This window comes from Argopecten irradians, chromosome 12 (genome assembly GCF_041381155.1).
Source record: "Argopecten irradians isolate NY chromosome 12, Ai_NY, whole genome shotgun sequence".
NCBI classification, from domain to species: domain Eukaryota; kingdom Metazoa; phylum Mollusca; class Bivalvia; order Pectinida; family Pectinidae; genus Argopecten; species Argopecten irradians.
Window position 1 is genome coordinate 42,222,235 of NC_091145.1, and position 19,090 is coordinate 42,241,324.

General features: G+C 35.9%; 1 protein-coding gene and 1 long non-coding RNA gene across 3 annotated transcripts in view; one reads left to right on the forward strand and one right to left on the reverse strand.

Annotated features, from left to right (window-relative positions):
- LOC138335898 (protein CFAP20DC-like) overlaps positions 1–8,596 on the reverse strand; it is a 34,506-nt gene extending 25,910 nt beyond the window's left edge. For both annotated transcript variants that reach the window (XM_069285081.1, XM_069285080.1), the window contains exons 1-5: positions 8,131–8,596; positions 5,549–5,629; positions 5,270–5,363; positions 4,494–4,566; positions 1,679–1,793 (exon numbers count right to left, since the gene is read on the reverse strand). In XM_069285081.1, the coding sequence (XP_069141182.1) occupies positions 1,679–1,793; positions 4,494–4,566; positions 5,270–5,363; positions 5,549–5,629; positions 8,131–8,151 (384 nt within the window). In that variant the 5' untranslated portion in view covers positions 8,152–8,596. The remainder of the gene's footprint in view (positions 1–1,678; positions 1,794–4,493; positions 4,567–5,269; positions 5,364–5,548; positions 5,630–8,130) is intronic.
- A 58-nt stretch (positions 8,597–8,654) lies between these two features.
- LOC138335899 (uncharacterized) lies at positions 8,655–18,747 on the forward strand. Its single transcript, XR_011210348.1, has 4 exons — positions 8,655–8,792; positions 11,409–11,464; positions 15,188–15,278; positions 18,149–18,747. It is a non-coding gene; the product is annotated as an uncharacterized lncRNA (long non-coding RNA).
- Positions 18,748–19,090: the final 343 nt, after the last annotated feature.

Below are 19,090 nucleotides of genomic sequence, written 5' to 3' on the forward strand. Positions count from 1 at the left end.
TAAAAGTATAACTCACAAGGGACACCATATCTATACATATGTTGAGTCACTGCGACAGTAAATTCACAAGGGACACCATATCTATACATATGTAGAGGAGTCACTGCGACAGTAAACTAAAAGTATAACTCACAAGGGACACCATATAGTAAACTAAAAGTATAACTCACAAGGGACACCATATCTATACATATGTTGAGTCACTGCGACAGTAAATTCACAAGGGACACCATATCTATACATATGTAGAGTCACTGCGACAGTAAACTCAAAGTATAACTCACAAGGGACACCATATCTACACATATGTAGAGTCACTGTAACAGTAAATTCACAAGGGACACCATATCTATACATATGTAGAGTCACTGTAACAGTAAATTCACAAGGGACACCATATCTACACATATGTTGAGTCACTGCGACAGTAAATTCACAAGGGACACCATATCTACACATATGTAGAGTCACTGTGACAGTAAATTCACAAGGGACACCAAAATACACGTACAATGCTATTTCAGATACATTTTTAGGTCTGTTTACAAATAATCCATTTTGATGTATATATATGGGCAACAAGGACATAGTCATTCAGATCCCCCGCCAATGGAGATATCAAAGCTGAAGTAAGTTTGATTGTGGAGACTTATGTGTATGGAAAAAAAAACAGGAAAAAGGAAGTTGAGCTAAAGAAGGATGGAGTATAATTCAAGTAGAGCAAGGCTGCAATTGTTGAATCAGGTATACAGCCTTGACATTTATATTAGACTATATACACAAAGATGGGTGGAGTTTTGCAAAGTAACATTTACCATTTACCATGATATTTTCAGCAATGTTTCCATGGTAACGGAAAAAGTACAAAAAATGAAAACCTAAAAATAGCAAAAGGTACTACTAGACCATAAAAAGAATGTGTCTATGAAGTTTCGTGGAAATATCTCTGCTGGTTTTAGAGTTATGCTCCAGAAATGAACCTGCTACAAAAATATGATATTTTCAGCAATGTTTCTATGGTTACAGAAAAGCACAAAAAGTGAAAACCTAAAAATAGCAAAAGGCACTACTAGACCATAAGAACAATGTGTCTATGAAGTTTCGTGGAAATATCTCTGCTGGTTTTAGAGTTGTGCTCCGGAAACGATTCTTACACAAAAATCTGCCATTTTCAGCAATGTTTCCATGGTTACAGAAAAAAGTGCAAAAAGTGAAAACCTTAAAATAGCAAAAGGCACTACTAGACCATAAGACCAATGTGTCTATGAAGTTTCATGGAAATATCTCTTCTGGTTTTAGAATTATGCTCCGGAAACGAACCTGGTACAAAAATCTGCCATTTTCAGCAATGTTTCCATGGTTACGGAAGAAATGCAAAAAATGAAAACCTAAAAATAGCAAAAGGCACTACTAGACCATAAGACCAATATGCGTATGAAGTTTCGTGGAAATATCTCTACTGGTTTTTGGGTTTATGCTCCGGAAACCATTCGTACGGACGGACAGACAGACGGACTGACGGAACCCATTTGTATATCCCCCGCCAACTTCGTTGGGCGGGGGATAAAAAATAATTTACATTCAATTAAGAGTCTGCAGCAATGAGTTAATTATCTTAAACATTTTACAATCATGATGATGCCATTTATGGACAAGATCAAGTCACATGATATCTTACAATACTCCTTTTGAGGATGGTGAGAGGAACCTTAGCATGGAGTGGAGTCACTTGGGTCTCCTTCTGTGCTGTAGAAAAAAGTAATCTTCTTTTGTTGTTTCCTAAGTCAGACACTCTGTAACAACAAAGAGATTTTTTCACTTGAAACACATTTTTATTAGATTTTTTTCACATTAAATAAAGACAAATACAAAAGAAATATCTCTTTCATTGTCAGTTTCCCACTTACAGTATTTAGTTTATTTTGAATGCCTTGGTTTCAGTCACCTGCATTCATCAATTTTTTTAGAATATGACATTTTTGTAATGAAAATACTGGATTACATTTGTAGTGTCTCTACAATGTATTTGTATAAAATTTCTCTATGTAAAAAAAATAGTATTTATATTCACATATTATTAATCTTTAGCCAGATTAGATAATAAACCCCACTTAAGTAATAAACCCCACTTAAGATCAGCATTACAGTGTTTTGTGCTTGGTATTGTTTACCGCATTTGCCAAATAGAATTTCATGTTTTCAAAAGTTGATATACACAGATGTTTTCAAGAATATCCAGTTTTCATTTCTGCTGCATAACCTATCGACATGCTCACATTCATAGAATATATATAATGTGGTTTCCTACTTTTGCTTACAGAAAGTACATAATGGGTTGTCTAAAAAACCATTAGTTGCCAATATTCTATACTGGAACCACCTTAGAGTAAACATCCTTTGCTGTACTCAGAGTAACATTTTGCAAGTTTTCACTTTACAACCTAGTATGTTTGACCATTTTTCAACATATCTAGTTGCATAAATTAATTCTTGAAATAAAAATATTATACATGTCACTACAACCTTTTTTGTTCTTATTAGTTCAAATGTAATTGGTATAAAAGGATTGAAACATTGTTCTGTGAGAACAACTTGGAAATGGGAAGTAAACAAAGTCATCATAGAGGTTCTCAGACCATAGTATCGCATGTATGGCGATCAAAAATTATAAACTCTAATTCATACATGTAAAAACAATTGTTATCTTTGTCAACCATATACAGATATCTAATACCTCTATCAAACCAGGTCTGGTAGTACACAGTAGAGTTATCTACCTTAGCTTGGGCATTGAACCATATTGGTAATCTTAAAGGGACTAAATCATTAAAAAAAACAAGCAATAAAATATTAAAAAAATTATAGAAATAAAAATAATAAGGAAAGTGCCCCAAACAGAGGTATAGGCTTACTCTCATAAGGAATGGTCCCCTACAGATCTATAGACCTACCCTCATAAGGAAAGGTCCCCCTACAGAGGTATAGACCTACCCTCATAAGGAAAGGTCCCCCTACAGAGGTATTGGTCTACCCTCATAAGGAATGGTCCCCTACAGATCTATAGGCCTCCTCTCATAAGGAAAGGTCCCCCTACAGAGGTATAGACCTACCCTCATTAGGAAAGGTCCCCCTAAAGAGGTATAGGCCTACCCTCGTAAGGAATGGCCCCTCTACAGAGGTGTAGACCTACCCTCATAAGGAAAGGGCCTCCTACAGAGGTATAGACCTATCCTCATAAGAAAAGGTCCCCAACAGAGGTATAGACCTACCCTCATAAAGAAAGGGCCCCCTACAGAGGTATCGGCCTAACCTCATAAGGAAAGGTCCCCCTACAGAGGTATAGACCTACCCTCATTAGTAAAGTTCCCCCTACAGAGGTATAGGCCTACCCTCGTAAGGAATGGCCCCTCTACAGAGGTGTAGACCTACCCTCATCAGGAAAGGGCTTCCTACAGAGGTATAGACCTACCCTCATAAGGAAAGGTCCCCTACTGAGGTATAGGCCTACCCTCATAAGGAAAGGTCCCCCTACAGAGGTATAGGCCTACCCTCATAAGGAAAGGCCCCCTACAGAGGTATAGGCCTTCCCTCATAAGGAAAGGTCGACCTACAGAGGTATAGGCCTACCCTCATAAGGAAAGGGCCCCCTACAGAGGTATAGGCCTACCCTCATAAGGAAAGGGCCCCCTACAGAGGTATCGGCCTACCCTCATAAGGAAAAGGCCCCCTACAGAGGTATAGGCCTACCCTCTTAAGGAAAGGGCCCCCTACAGAGGTATAGGCCTACCCTCATAAGGAAAGGTCCACCTACAGAGGTATAGGCCTACCCTCTTAAGGAAAGGTCCCCCTACAGAGGTATAGGCCTACCCTCATAAGAAAAGGGCCCCCTACAGAGGTATAGGCCTACCCTCTTAAGGAAAGGTCCCCCTACAGAGGTATAGGCCTACCCTCTTAAGGAAAGGTCCCCCTACAGAGGTATAGGCCTACCCTCATAAGAAAAGGGCCCCCTACAGAGGTATAGGCCTACCCTCTTAAGGAAAGGTCCCCCTACAGAGGTATAGGCCTACCCTCATAAGGAAAAGGCCCCCTACAGAGGTATAGGCCTACCCTCATAAGGAAAGGGCCCCCTACAGAGGTATAGGCCTACCCTCATAAGAAAAGGGCCCCCTACAGAGGTATAGGCCTACCCTCTTAAGGAAAGGGCCCCCTACAGAGGTATAGGCCTACCCTCATAAGGAAAGGTCCCCCTATAGAGGTATAGGCCTACACTCATAAGGAAAGGGCCCCCTACTGAGGTATAGGCCTACCCTCATAAGGAAAGGGCCCCCTACAGAGGTATAGGCCTACCCTCATAAGGAAAAGGCCCCCTTCAGAGAGCATATGGTCTCCTTCAGAGGATATTTGTATAGAGCTACCCTGGTAATGAAGGTCCCCCTACAGAGAGAGAATGGTCCCCCTACAGAGGAAATATGTATAGCCCTATGCAGACTTACCCTAGTTCTATGGAAAGGTCCTGGCCCTTTGCAAGATGAAGCTGTATCACTAGGTAACGCTGTATAAGTGGAACTAAATAAAATACAACAGAAATGTCTATAAGATCAACACATCCACATATCAAAGTTAGATGGTATGCAACACGACTTTAGGAAACTGATAACTACCTAGGTACATTGTTATTTGTTTTAACAGGTACATTCTTTACATTAGCAGTCACTTCCACAAATTATCTTCACAAAAATATCATTATTTGCCAAAAGATATAAAGACATTGTTTTATTTTGCCATTCTTCCACTACACTATTTAGAAAACGTTTTATTTCCTAATCCATCCTCAATACTCAAAGGATAACTAACCCTGTTGTCAAATGCACCCCTTATTTCACAGCAAAACTGAAGGCTCTGTTTGCGACAAAAGATGAGCAGGTATAGTTTAGTCCTTTGATTGAAAGAATCCAATAACAGTATATTATGGTTGACTAGTTAAGTCCTTTGATGTACATCAAAAGAATCCAATAACAGAATACTATGGTTGACTGTGTGGCTTTGATGTAGGATGATGCTTTGTGTAATCTTCAAAGGAAGTCTCTGCAGGCCTGTAATTGGTCAGTTTTTTCTCCTGAACTGCCTTCAGTTTTGCTGTGAAATATCGCAGGTGTGGATAATATGACAGTGATAGTAACTCCTAGAATACTGGGGATGTTACTAGCCTGACTAGCCAATAAGAATTACTCTCTGGAATCTTAAGACACACCATATGAGGTTGGCCTACCTGCTTGTGACTGGTCCTTTGGGAAGTGCACTTTGGTGGTAGATGTTGTGCCCTCTAAGCTATAGATATAACTTTTTACTTCTTTATCAAACACCTGTAACAGATCAGTAGATCCAAACAATTAATAACAAGTCATCTTTACACATTGTCAAAAAATAGTTTTGTATCATGTCCCGACACAAGAACCATACAAATTATTAAATGGTGCCAATTACAGATACACTGATGGAGTTTGTAATGAGAATCAATCCTTTCCTTACTTCAGGATAAACATTGTACCTTCTTAACACCACCGCTGAATTTCCAATGAGCAGAGGACTCCTTTCCTTGTAAGGTAAGGATTTCAAAATATGGTCCACCCTGAAAAAGAAAAATCATGCTGTATAACAACTATCTAATTACATAAACTCAAGCCCGGCATTAGTATTATACAACACAGCTAACAACAACAAATTTGCAATCCATTATTAATGTAATATATATGTTACACTATTGTCTAGATCTAAGCTACCACCAAAATCAATACTTCTCATTGTTTTACTATCAATCACCTAATCTGCCTAATATCCAGTGATTTTAACTGTGTAATAAATTTTTTGCATATGTCACTAGTGTAATATGACCTGGAGCGATTTTCATTGGCTGAAAATTCATTGTGATGTCAACACAGAAACAATAAAATGATGTCAGGAAAACTGACGTGACGTCAGGATCTCGAAGGACAACGGAACAAAATGGCAGCCTCTGCAGGATTTCAGCAATACATTTTGACATAAGATTCTTTGAAGTGTAAGTTTTTGTAGCTGTGTGATAAAAAGTATCTTTATGAGTATTCATTTCTTATTAGATTTTATGAAACTCGTCTCGAAGTTTTAACTTTTGCTTGCCGAGGCTCACAAAACTAAAAACTTCTTAAGACTCATTTCATAAAATCTCATATGAAATGAACACTCATTTAAGATCCTATATATACACACAATGGAAACTGTATACTCGTGTATGTAAGATGATAACTGTATAAACAATTGGTTGTGTTTGTGAATTATGATGGATTCTATGCTAGCATGTTTTATAATGGTATGCATGATGTTAATAAAGTTGTAATATCAATAAATGGAATCAAATTACGAACTTATGAAAAATGAATGTCATTATCAACATGTAGAATAGAATGTAGGTTGCTTGGTTAGGCTTAATACCCTATCAATGGCTATAGTAATTTTAGGACAACATTCTCAGGTTTCCCATCCAGTGTAGCAGGACTGGACTGCATTGATTATCGGTAACCATGCAGGTGTAGCTCAGTAGAGCATTCAGTTAGTATTCGGAGGTCCCAGGTTCGAATCCCGATTTGGCCACTACATTTTCTCCTCTCCTGGTACAAAACTGGCGCCCAACTTAAATACGCACAGTACTAGTAGTGATATAAGGATCTCGCATGTCTTCCAGGGCGAAGACTATGAAAAAAGAGGTAGTGTAGGGGCATATTGGACTTGCTCGATCATCAGTGACCAGGTAGCTCAGCATTAGAGCATTTGGCTATTATTCAGAGGTCCCAGGTCTGGCTGCAACATTTTCTCCTCTACTGATATATCTGCATGTAATATGTGGCATGTGTGAATCGTATGTTTTGTGAGGCTGTGGTATTACTAGGAGTGACTATTGCAATTTTTACGGGGAAGCTCTATTGCGATAGTTTACTACAATTGCAATAGCATTGCATTCTAAATTCTACTAAATTCCAGTTAAGTTAGTTCTCTTTTTCAAATACACTGAAGATTGTGATCAAGAACTTATCCTCGTTTGCTTTTTATCATACAGCATGTGAAAAGTGACATTTTACTATGATGACTGTTAGTCTAATTTTATGCAATTGACCATTTTAATAGACCATTGTAATTGACCATTGCAGTTGACCATTTTAATTGACCATTTTGTGAGAATCCGCTACGCGCTTTCAAGCTATATTTTAATGTGCCGAGGTCAGGGCCCGAACCAACAAGGGGTCACCTAACCAAGAGTAGGCCGCACTCACCGTTGCTTAACTATGATATACAATATCGACAATCATCTGCACAGCCACAAAGGCTAGCTGAAGGACTATTCAGCTGAAATGCCCATATATATCCATGCATCGTCACATTACCCAGGTTCCCCATGTCGACAAGCTTCATCCCAAAGCTTTCCTGGGTTCAACCTGGCATCATCAGCACACACAACTGTCCCTGCTGTTGTTATAGCGGTGCCGCTTCATGACTAGAACCTCAGTCACCAACTAGTACCAGAAACATTGTGTTTCACATGCTGTCTGAGGGCACTCTACAGGATGCCAGGCCCGTTCACTACCACCAAATGTAACATGCCGTGGCCGGAGCCCAAATCAATTGTCACCCATCTAAGAGTAGGCTGAGCATGCGCTCACTGTTGCTTAACTGTGATTCACAATACCATAAGCACAGTCTGTAGTAGTAGTAGATCCCTCCTCTATTAGGAGAACCAGCCACAGGGCTGTGGTATATGGACATCAAGGTTATTTAACTATACAAAGAAAGGCATTATTTACAGCGCATGTGGGAGACGACTATTATTAGTTTGTTAGTGCCCTCTTAGGGGGTAGTTGGGATTTTAATATGCTATGCTATAATAAGTTTTCCTATTCCTGTTGCTAGGATATATACAGTGTACTGTTAATATAATTTAAGTGTTTTATAAATGCAGTAGTATATATCTACAGTAATTATATATAAATGTAGGTGAGGAGAAAATGTAGCAGCCCTATAACTTTAAAACGTAGCAACCAGACCCAGCCTAATCCCACTTTACAATTTTAACATGAAAATAGTTTAAGGGCATGTGATTACCTGGTACTCATTTTTAAACATGATGCCACTGCTTGTGTTTTATGTATGCCTATCTAAAATCCAGAGGGAGAAATCCTGGAATTCGGGAATATTCCTGGGTGTTTTGACAAGTATTTTTGTCATTTTCGTGCACATATTAAATGATTCCAAATGAAGTTGACACACTTAAGAAATTTCATCTTAAACTGACAAAGTTAGTCACGGTCACATTTTCTACTTTTTCTTCTTTGCCCACTTCGGATTGAAAACACACAAAAATGGCCGAAGTGTCTTTTTAGAATGTTGTTTTTCCTAATCGCCTCACGTACAATCTAGGATAGTTTTTTATATGCACCAAACATTTTCAATGATCAATTGTTTTGTTATTTCCTCATCGATGCTTAACTTTCAACACAAGAACTACCCAAACGCTACAAGTTTGCAAACAAAAGTTTCGGAAGTTCCATTCCCGTCCTCCATTTTGGTTGCTACTGAGTCTGTGCGTCCTCGTGAGCCAATCAAATTAGCCGTTACAAAAGAGAACTGTGTTTATCGCATATGATTTACACCCTTCGAAGCATTCTTAAGTGGTACCCTTGTTGATCGCACATAAAATCTCCAGGTTACATCAACGTGCCCGCGATTAGCTTACCGCAAAAAATTGACAATGTCTGGAAGAGAAGGTAATATTGTTTAACAGAAATGTTCTTTCATCGAGGTATTTGTGTAACCGATGTATAGTTCGCGATTATCTGTTGATAAATCAATGAACAGAAATAGTCTTGTATATAAGATAAGCGATGTGGTTTCTTGTTTGTTCAGATTTGTTGTGCAATCCCAAGATCCCCTCTGTCTCCAAAAATGTAATAGATTTAGCACGACGAGTACCTCTTTCGGTTCCTATTTTACAAAGGTTTTCGAAACACAAGCTCTTTGGTATGTATGTTAGAAACTACAAATTAGGCCTATCGAATTGGTACATCTTGAGGCAGATTGTGATTCCCTGATATATTGAGCAAGACTACAGCTATTCACCCGGCAGCCTGATACTACAGTACTAGTACAATTTTACTAAGTAATACAGTTTGACTATTCGCCCTGCAGCCTGGTACAGTACTAATACACTATAATTTGACTAAGTAATACATGTACAGTTTGCCTATTCGCCCGGCAGCCTGAGTAATATACATGTAGTTTGACTAAGTACAGAGGACTCCACATAATCGAATAACGGTTATTTGAATATTCGGTTATTTGCATAAAATTCTGCGGTCCCGATATTTCCTTCTTTATCTTTGTTTTTCAACTCCGTGTATTTGCATAGACTTTTACATGACCTCCGGTTATTTGAATAAAATATTTTGGAAATTCTAAAAATAAAATCGAATATTCTTCAATTTTGCAACATATTTTTAGCGAAATTCGCTGATATATGTTTCAAGATACTTCGCTTTTAGGTGCCTACTAGAAATCATCACGGTAACAGATTAACGTTATCGTATGGCTTGTTATTCGACGCTGTTACAATTTACATCAGCAGTGGTTGATCATAACTTTAGTATAATCACTGACTCAAACATCTAATTAAAGCATTTGCACTTTCAAATATGTTTATCTATTAACGTAACATACCTTAGTTCGCGATCGGTTGGAGAAAGCATGCTTCCTTACAACAATCGCCATTCATGAGTAGTCTCGTTCAACCAGAGTCTTGTTGACTAGGACAGACATGTGCGAATCAAGCGGCTCGTTGAACGAGACTTAAAAGCATGCAAAGTCGGTGTAATGAGCTACTGCAAGTTTCGTACAGTATGTAGGATACAAAAGATACTTGCTACGTTGTTTCATTGCTACTTGAATATGCATTAATTTCTGAAATGTTATCGAGCTATTCGCTGTATAGATCAACAATACAGGGAGAATTCTCAAAACACATTTAGGTCCAGTGAACGCATGGCTTCATCACCTGCCGCCATTTTCGAATTCTTAAACATGTTAGCTTATGTGTAAAAACAACACTACTAGTTGATCGGTACTTTGAAGTTTAATTAGATCGTAAGTTCATTTTGTCAGGCAAATGTACGTTAATTTGTTTATTATTTAGATTCAGAATTGTAGACACAAATTCAATCCTGTTTAGTTATTGCATTTGATATCGATCGTTTAGCTGTTTCTCAAATATTCAATTGTCGATCTAACGTAAACAAGAATCTAATAGGCCTATTGGAATATTTTTTGTTATTAAACAACTAAAATAGATTTACAACTTCGAAAATAATTACTTGTTGTTCGTTTTAAGTGTAAATAATTTACGTATTTATCAAGTAAACGAAACGATATCTATTTGCCTGTTCACATACATATGTGTGAGGTCAAACGAAGGTGCAAAATGTCACCTCCGCCTATTTGAATACTCCGGTTATTTGCATATTTTCTTCTGGAAAATGACTTATTCAAATAAGCGGAATCCTCAGTAATATATTTTGACTATTCACCCGGCAGCTGGGTACAGTCATCTATATTAGTTTTGACTACATAATATAATTTGACTTAGTAATATAGTTTGACTATTAATCTGGCAGCCTGGTACAGTTTGACTAAGTAATATAGTTTGAATTTTTTCGCCCGAGATGCTCTGGCCCTGACACCAGAATTAGACATTATGATAGATAGATGGCTGGTGTAGAGGTAGAGCGCACTGCTATATGAAAATATGGAATTCACTGACACCTTTTGGTATCAGGCCAGGTCTTGTCCTATTCCAACAAATAAATAATTTATCTATTTTAATACGTAATAGATGAAAAGGACCACTGAACAATACTTTAAGATTGTGCAGAATAAAAAAGGTATACAGAGCATACAGGGAGTTATTTAGAAAAAAAGATATTGATAGAAAATACATTAAATGTATTACATTGTCATATCAGTGTCTGAAAATGTTAGCTGACATTCTGGCGAAGGTAAAGAAAGAAAAAGGTGTAAAGGCAAAAATACAGCTTACGGTTTCAGACACTTTTAATCCTGGCTGCAACATTCATAAAATAAACTATTTAAGCTCAGAGATGCTAACAATATTTGAAATATGCATTTAGTCTCAGAAGTAGGTCAGTCGAATCAGGGCACCTGTTGGAATTTTAAAAAAATACAGCAAAAATATATATGGTAAGTGTATTCCAACAGCCCCAATGCTGGTTGCAGGATGATAAGAATATATACATTATTATCTATTTCTGCATAGGATGTGATCATGATGACAGTGCTGTGTACAATTATCTTATGTAACTGTCTCACTGCAGGAGGTAAAAAGAAGCCTTTGAAGGCAGCAAAGAAACAAAGAGATGAGCTTGATGACGTAAGTACTGTCATGATATATATCACAGTAAAATGTGCTTATAACAAACACACTTACAATAAATTCATTGCTATATAACATAGTGATTTCCCATCATGATTCCCATAGTGTAATATGTATATATAACAAACACACTTACAATTAATTCATTGCTATATAACATAGTGATTTCCCATCATGATTCCCATAGTGTAATATGTATATATAACACACACACTTACAGTAAATTCATTGCTATATAACAAAGTGATTTCCCATCATGATTCCCATAGTGTAATATGTATATATAACAAACACACTTACAATTAATTCATTGCTATATAACATAGTGATTTCCCATCATGATTCCCATAGTGTAACATGTATATATAACACACACACTTACAATTTATTCATTGCTATAACATAGTGATTTCCCATCATGATTCCCATAGTGTAATATGTATATATAACAAACACACTTACAATTAATTCATTGCTATATAACATAGTGATTTCCCATCATGATTCCCATAGTGTAATATGTATATATAACAAACACACTTACAATTAATTCATTGCTATATAACATAGTGATTTCCCATCATGATTCCCATAGTGTAACATGTATATATAACACACACTTTTACAGTAAATTCATTGCTATATAACATAGTGATTTCCCATCATGATTCCCATAGTGTAATATGTATATATAACACACACACTTACAATTAATTCATTGCTATATAACATAGTGATTTCCCATCATGATTCCCATAGTGTAATATGTATATATAACACACACACTTACAATTAATTCATTGCTATATAACATAGTGATTTCCCATCATGATTCCCATAGTGTAATATGTATATATAAAACAAACACACTTACAATTAATTCATTGCTATATAACATAGTGATTTCCCATCATGATTCCCATAGTGTAATATGTATATATAACACACACACTTACAATTAATTCATTGCTATATAACATAGTGATTTCCCATCATGATTCCCATAGTGTAATATGTATATATAACACACACACTTACAATAAATTCATTGCTATATAACATAGTGATTTCCCATCATGGTTCCCATAGTGTAACATGTATATATAACACACACACTTACAGTAAATTCATTGCTATATAACATAGTGATTTCCCATCATGATTCCCATAGTGTAACATGTATATATAACACACACACTTACAGTAAATTCATTGCTATATAACATAGTGATTTCCCATCATGATTCCCATAGTGTAACATGTATATATAACACACACACTTACAATTAATTCATTGCTATATAACATAGTGATTTCCCATCATGATTCCCATAGTGTAATATGTATATATAACACACACACTTACAATTAATTCATTGCTATAACATAGTGATTTCCCATCATGATTCCCATAGTGTAATATGTATATATAACACACACACTTACAATAAATTCATTTCTATATAACATAGTGATTTCCCATCATGATTCCCATAGTGTAATATGTATATATAAAACAAACACACTTACAATTAATTCATTGCTATATAACATAAAGATTTCCCATCATGATTCCCATAGTGTAATATGTATATATAAAACAAACACACTTACAATTAATTCATTGCTATAACATAGTGATTTCCCATCATGATTCCCATAGTGTAATATGTATATATAACACACACTTACAATTAATTCATTGCTATATAACATAGTGATTTCCCATCATGATTCTCATAGTGTAATATGTATATATAACACACACACTTACAATTAATTCATTGCTATATAACATAGTGATTTCCCATCATGATTCCCATAGTGTAACATGTATATATAACACACACACTTACAATAAATTCATTTCTATATAACAAAGATTTCCCATCATGATTCCCATAGTGTTATATGTATATATAAAACAAACACACTTACAGTAAATTCATTGCTATATAACATAAAGATTTCCCATCATGATTCTCATAGTGTAATATGTATATATAACAAACACACTTACAATTTATTCATTGCTATAACATAGTGATTTCCCATTATGATTCCCATAGTGTAATATGTATATATTACACACACACTTACAATTTATTCATTGCTATAACATAGTGATTTCCCATCATGGTTCCCATAGTGTAATATGTATATATAACAAACACACTTACAATTAATTCATTGCTATATAACATAGTGATTTCCCATCATGATTCCCATAGTGTAATATGTATATATAACACACACACTTACAGTAAATTCATTGCTATATAACATAGTGATTTCCCATCATGATTCCCATAGTGTAACATGTATATATAACACACACACTTACAGTAAATTCATTGCTATATAACATAGTGATTTCCCATCATGATTCCCATAGTGTAACATGTATATATAACACACACACTTACAGTAAATTCATTGCTATATAACATAGTGATTTCCCATCATGATTCTCATAGTGTAATATGTATATATAACAAACACACTTACAATTTATTCATTGCTATAACATAGTGATTTCCCATCATGGTTCCCATAGTGTAATACTGTGAAATCATTTATTTTGGTTAGACTCAATTTTCGTGGATTCTAAAATTTTACAATTTCGTTGGCACTTAAATTCGTGGAGAAGATCGACCTTACACATCACTGTTAAAAATACACAGTCGACACTGTCACCTGTACTCAAGCAAAACTAAGCTCTACCACACAACACAGTTACAATCACAATCTAGAGTCAGTACTCAGCCAGTGTTTTTACAGATGTTTCCAACAAACAATTATCGTGTCACATTGATAGATTCATGATATACTCAATCAATTATTTGTTGGTACATGTGGATGAAGTCTATGAAATTCTGAAAACTATCATTGTTTGAACAATATTTTCCAACTTTGAACTTATGCAGTGAGGTAATAATCATCCTACAATGTATGAAAGCATAAACTTACATGACATTGGTATAGGTATATATATTTTCGTGGGGATGTAAATTCGTTGACTTTGGTCAAAAAACGAAATCCACGAAAATTAAACCCCCACAAAAATTAATGATTTCACAGTAATAACAAACTATGCTTATAACGAAGTGATTTTGTTGGTGCCCAAAGTTTTGTTATGACTGTGTTTTACTGTATTAATCATTCCACAATTGTTCAAACACTATTTTAGTCACCTCCTGTGTAATCCTTTCATTATTTGGATAAAGAGTGTGATAAGTTGTGTTGGATCAAGTTATTCTTACCAAATGAATGAAAAGTGAACCATCCTTGAAATATTCTTTGTTTCGGATTGACCAACCTATCACTTTGAAATCAGAAGGTCAGGAAATATTTTGTCTTCTGTATTTCCTGACAATAGCTTATATAATAACACATGGTTTGATGGAACTTCATACAATGCTAGTTTATGAAGTAACGCAGAATGGACTTGGATTTGAGGTCAACTACAAAGGTCACTGTTACTAACAAATTAAAAATAGATTGGTTTGGCAAATGTTGGTTACCAGACATCATATTGATTTGAGAACAAATGTTTTGATTTGATTGCAGCACTAGGACAAATGTAAGGGTTTGATGTTTATGATTATAATTATTACTGATAGGAGTACAGGGCTGACTATCCAGCAAATAATCGTTTTAGAACAAGCCATGCCCATCATATCCTGCAGGTAATGATATAATTTCTTCTTGATTTAATAGGAAGACCTGGCATTTAAACAAAAGCAAAAAGAAGAACAAAAGGCCTTACAGCAGAAACAGAAGGAACTGTCTGGGAAGAAAGGGCCAATGGGTGAGACTTAATGATGTTTTATTGTGATCAAGCTTAGACATGTTGTCAGTCGTAATCAACCATTTTATTTTGACATTCTCAAAAGGACTACGTATGGTTTGAAAACGTTTGCCCTGCCCCCCCCCTCCCCCAATCTATCCTTTTTCAAAATTAAAGTTGTTCTATTTGAAATATTTAGTACATTCCTAAACCACTTGTAACAAACTATTCTATTTACATCTTCAGTTGCCATGGTAACAATCCAAAATATGCTTTATTAAATGCCATTTTATGCCTGTTTTTTTTACAGTTTTTGTATAAGAAACAAGAGCACAATCTTGAACAGACTTAATGATGAGAATATGAAGGCACTTCAGATATATCTAACGAAGAATATAAAGTTTGGGATCCGTATAGTTTCTAGATGAAAAATGGCCAATATTGAAGAAATTTGCACATTTTCATAATTCATGCTTTTTGAATTTGATAGATTTGGCATACAAAAAGGGAACAAATTACATATGTAGTCCTTTTTGTGTCGCCTGCAACGCAAGGGCGACACTTAAGTATCACTGTCGGCGTCCGGGAAATGGTTTCTTTGCAACAACTTTAGTATTTATCATCTGATTTCAACCAAATTTAGTATTATGCTTTATATCAATGAGATCCTGGATGAGGTTGATAATGATCAAAATCCGTCAATATTTTTAAGACCTACGGGACTTTAGAATTGTCAAAACAGATAAATCCATAGTTTCCGCTTGATAACTTTAGTATTTATTGTCCAATTTCAACCATGGTTTCCGCTTGATAACTTTAGTATTTATTGTCCAGTTTCAACAAAATTTAATTAATTGTTTCACATCAATGAGATCTCTGATGAGTTCGATAATGGTCAAAATCTGTCAATATTTGCAAGAGTTACATACAGGACTTTAAAATTGTCAAAACAGATAAATCTATGGTTTCTTCTTGATAACTTTAGTATTTATTGTCTAATTTCAACCAAATTTGATATGTGGCTTTATATCGATGAGATCTCGGATGAGATCGATAATGGTCAAAATCTGTCAATATTTGCAAGAGTTTCGGGACTTTAAAATTGTCAAAACAGATAAATCCATGGTTTCCGCTTGATAACTTTAGTATTTATTGTTGATTTCAACTAAATTTGGTATATTGCTTTACATTAATGTGATCTGGAATGAGTTTAATAGTGGTCAAAATCTGTCTTTATTTGCAGAGTTACGGGACTTTAAATTTGTCAAAACAGATAAATCTATGGTTTCCACTCGATAACTTTAGTATTTATCGTCTAATTTCAGCCAAATTTGGTATATTGCTTTATATTAATGAGATCTCATAGTGATTTGATACTGGTCAAAATCCATCGATATTTGCAAGAGTTACGGGACTTGATAACTTCACTTGAATATTAACAATATTTTCAACTGTAAATAACTATTTTTAGGTAATCTGACCCAAAGGGTCAGGATGACCTATTGTCATCATGCACTGTCTGTCATCATGCGCCGTCCGCAGTGCGTAAACTTTTCATTCAAACGACTTCTTCTCAATAACCGAAAGGCCCAGGGTACTGATATTTGGCCTGTAGCATGCTGGGATGAAGGGCTACCAAGTTTGTTCAAATGAATGACCTTGACCTTCATTCAAGGTCACAGGGGTCAAATAGGCAAAAAATCCTTTAAACAACTTCTTGTGAATAACTAAGAGACCTAGAGACCTGATATTAGGCCCATAACATGCTTGGATGAAGGGCTATCAAGTTTGTTCAAATGAATTACCTTGATCTTCATTCAAGTTCACAGGGGTCAAATTGGCTAAAATATTTTAAACGACTTCTTTAGAATAAGTAGGAAGTCTAGAGACCTGATATTGGGCCTTTGACATGCTGGGATGAAGGGCTACCAAGTTTGTTCAAATGAATGACCTTGATCTTCATTGAAGGTCACAGGGGTCAAATAGGCTTAAATCTTTGAACAACTTCTTCTCAAGAACCAAAAGGCCCAGTATACTCATATTGGGCCTGCAGCATGCTGGGATGAAGGGCTACCAAGTTTGTTCAAATGAATGACCTTGACCTTCATTCATGGTCACAGGGTCAAAAAGGTTAAAATCTTTAAACGACTTTTTAAGAATAACTAGAAGGCCTAGAGACCTGATATTGGGCCTGTGACATGCTGGGATGAAGGGCTACCAAGTTTGTTTTTTGTTTGTTTGATTATTTAACGTCCTATTAACAGCTATGGTCATGTAAGGACGACCTCCCATGTATGCGGTGTGTTGCATGTATGTTGTGCGAGGTGCGTGTTTTGGGAGACTGCGGTAAATTCATGTTATGTCTTCTTGTATAGTGGAACTATTGCCCTTTTTATAGTGCTATATCACTGAAGCATGCCGCCGAAGACACCAAGCAACACACCCCACCCGGTCACATTATACTGACAACGGGCGAACCAGTCGTCCCACTCCCCGTTTGCTGAGCGCTAAGCAGGAGCAGAAACTACCACTTTACCAAGTTTGTTCAAACGAATGACCTTGATCTTCATTCAAGGTCACAGAGGTCAAATATGCTAAAATCTTTAAACAACTACATTGTGTTGTGCTAATAGTCAGATGACTGTTGAGGCCCATGGGCTGGCGACACTTCCATGGAATTCTTGTTTAATAAGGTTCCAATCGCAATTCACATACTTTATTTCTGATATCAAATTCCAAAACCATGCAATGTGTGTTTCACTAAACCTCTTTGACACCACTGTAAAAACATTTTAGCTGGCAGCCAAGTGTTGTATAGTTTATATTGCCAAATCAATTGTTTATTTTCCAGTAGCTCTATATAACTCATTAATGATTGTTTTATTTGACAGGTGGCACAGGTATAAAGAAATCAGGGAAGAAATGACCCTGGAGAGGGGCATGTCTAGGTAGTAGGAGAACATCACCTTATACACATTATTTTGGATGGTTACGTTGTCGTCAATGGACTCTGTATATAATACATCAATTCACAATTATGGCTTGGAGATTAAATTCACAGGATGGTGGTTCTTAAGTTGTAACCTGTGTAATAAGTACAATTAGATTTACAATTGTTTTAAAACAAGTAGTAGTTTTGAAATTTTAATGCTATTTCCCCATGATTTCTCAACTGGTTTTAAGGTATCGCTGTAAAAACTTGGGTTGTTTGTGCTATAACAATAGAACCATACTCCTGACAGTACTTGACTTCTGTTCATTGTTGGACCATGTCTTTAGGTACATTTTGTGTCCTTTACTGAAACAAAACATATTGTGTTCAGATCATGTTTTACATTTGATACAATGTGCAATACATTAAAGTGAATACAGACACGTTGATGTATAAAAAAGGACTTGTGTTCCGGGTAATATTCTGTTCTGTTCATCAGATGTAATAATGATTTTAAAGACCTACACTTGATGGAAATAAAGTTATGTAATAAATCAAGATTTCCTTGTTTTAGTATTTTTAGATCAACTGCCGAAGAGGTAAATGAGATTGTGTATAAGTGTTGTGTCCATTGTCTGATCAGCTGGCATCAATTTATCACTTTACACCACTCTCGGTAACCAGCTGACATCAATTTATCACTTTACACCACTCTCAGTAACCAGCTGACATCAATTTATCACTTTACACCACTCTCGGTAACCAGCTGGCATCAATTTATCACTTTACACCACTCTCGGTAACCAGCTGACATCAATTTATCACTTTACACCACTCTCAGTAACCAGATGGCATCAATTTATCACTTTACACCACTCTCAGTAACCAGCTGACATCAATT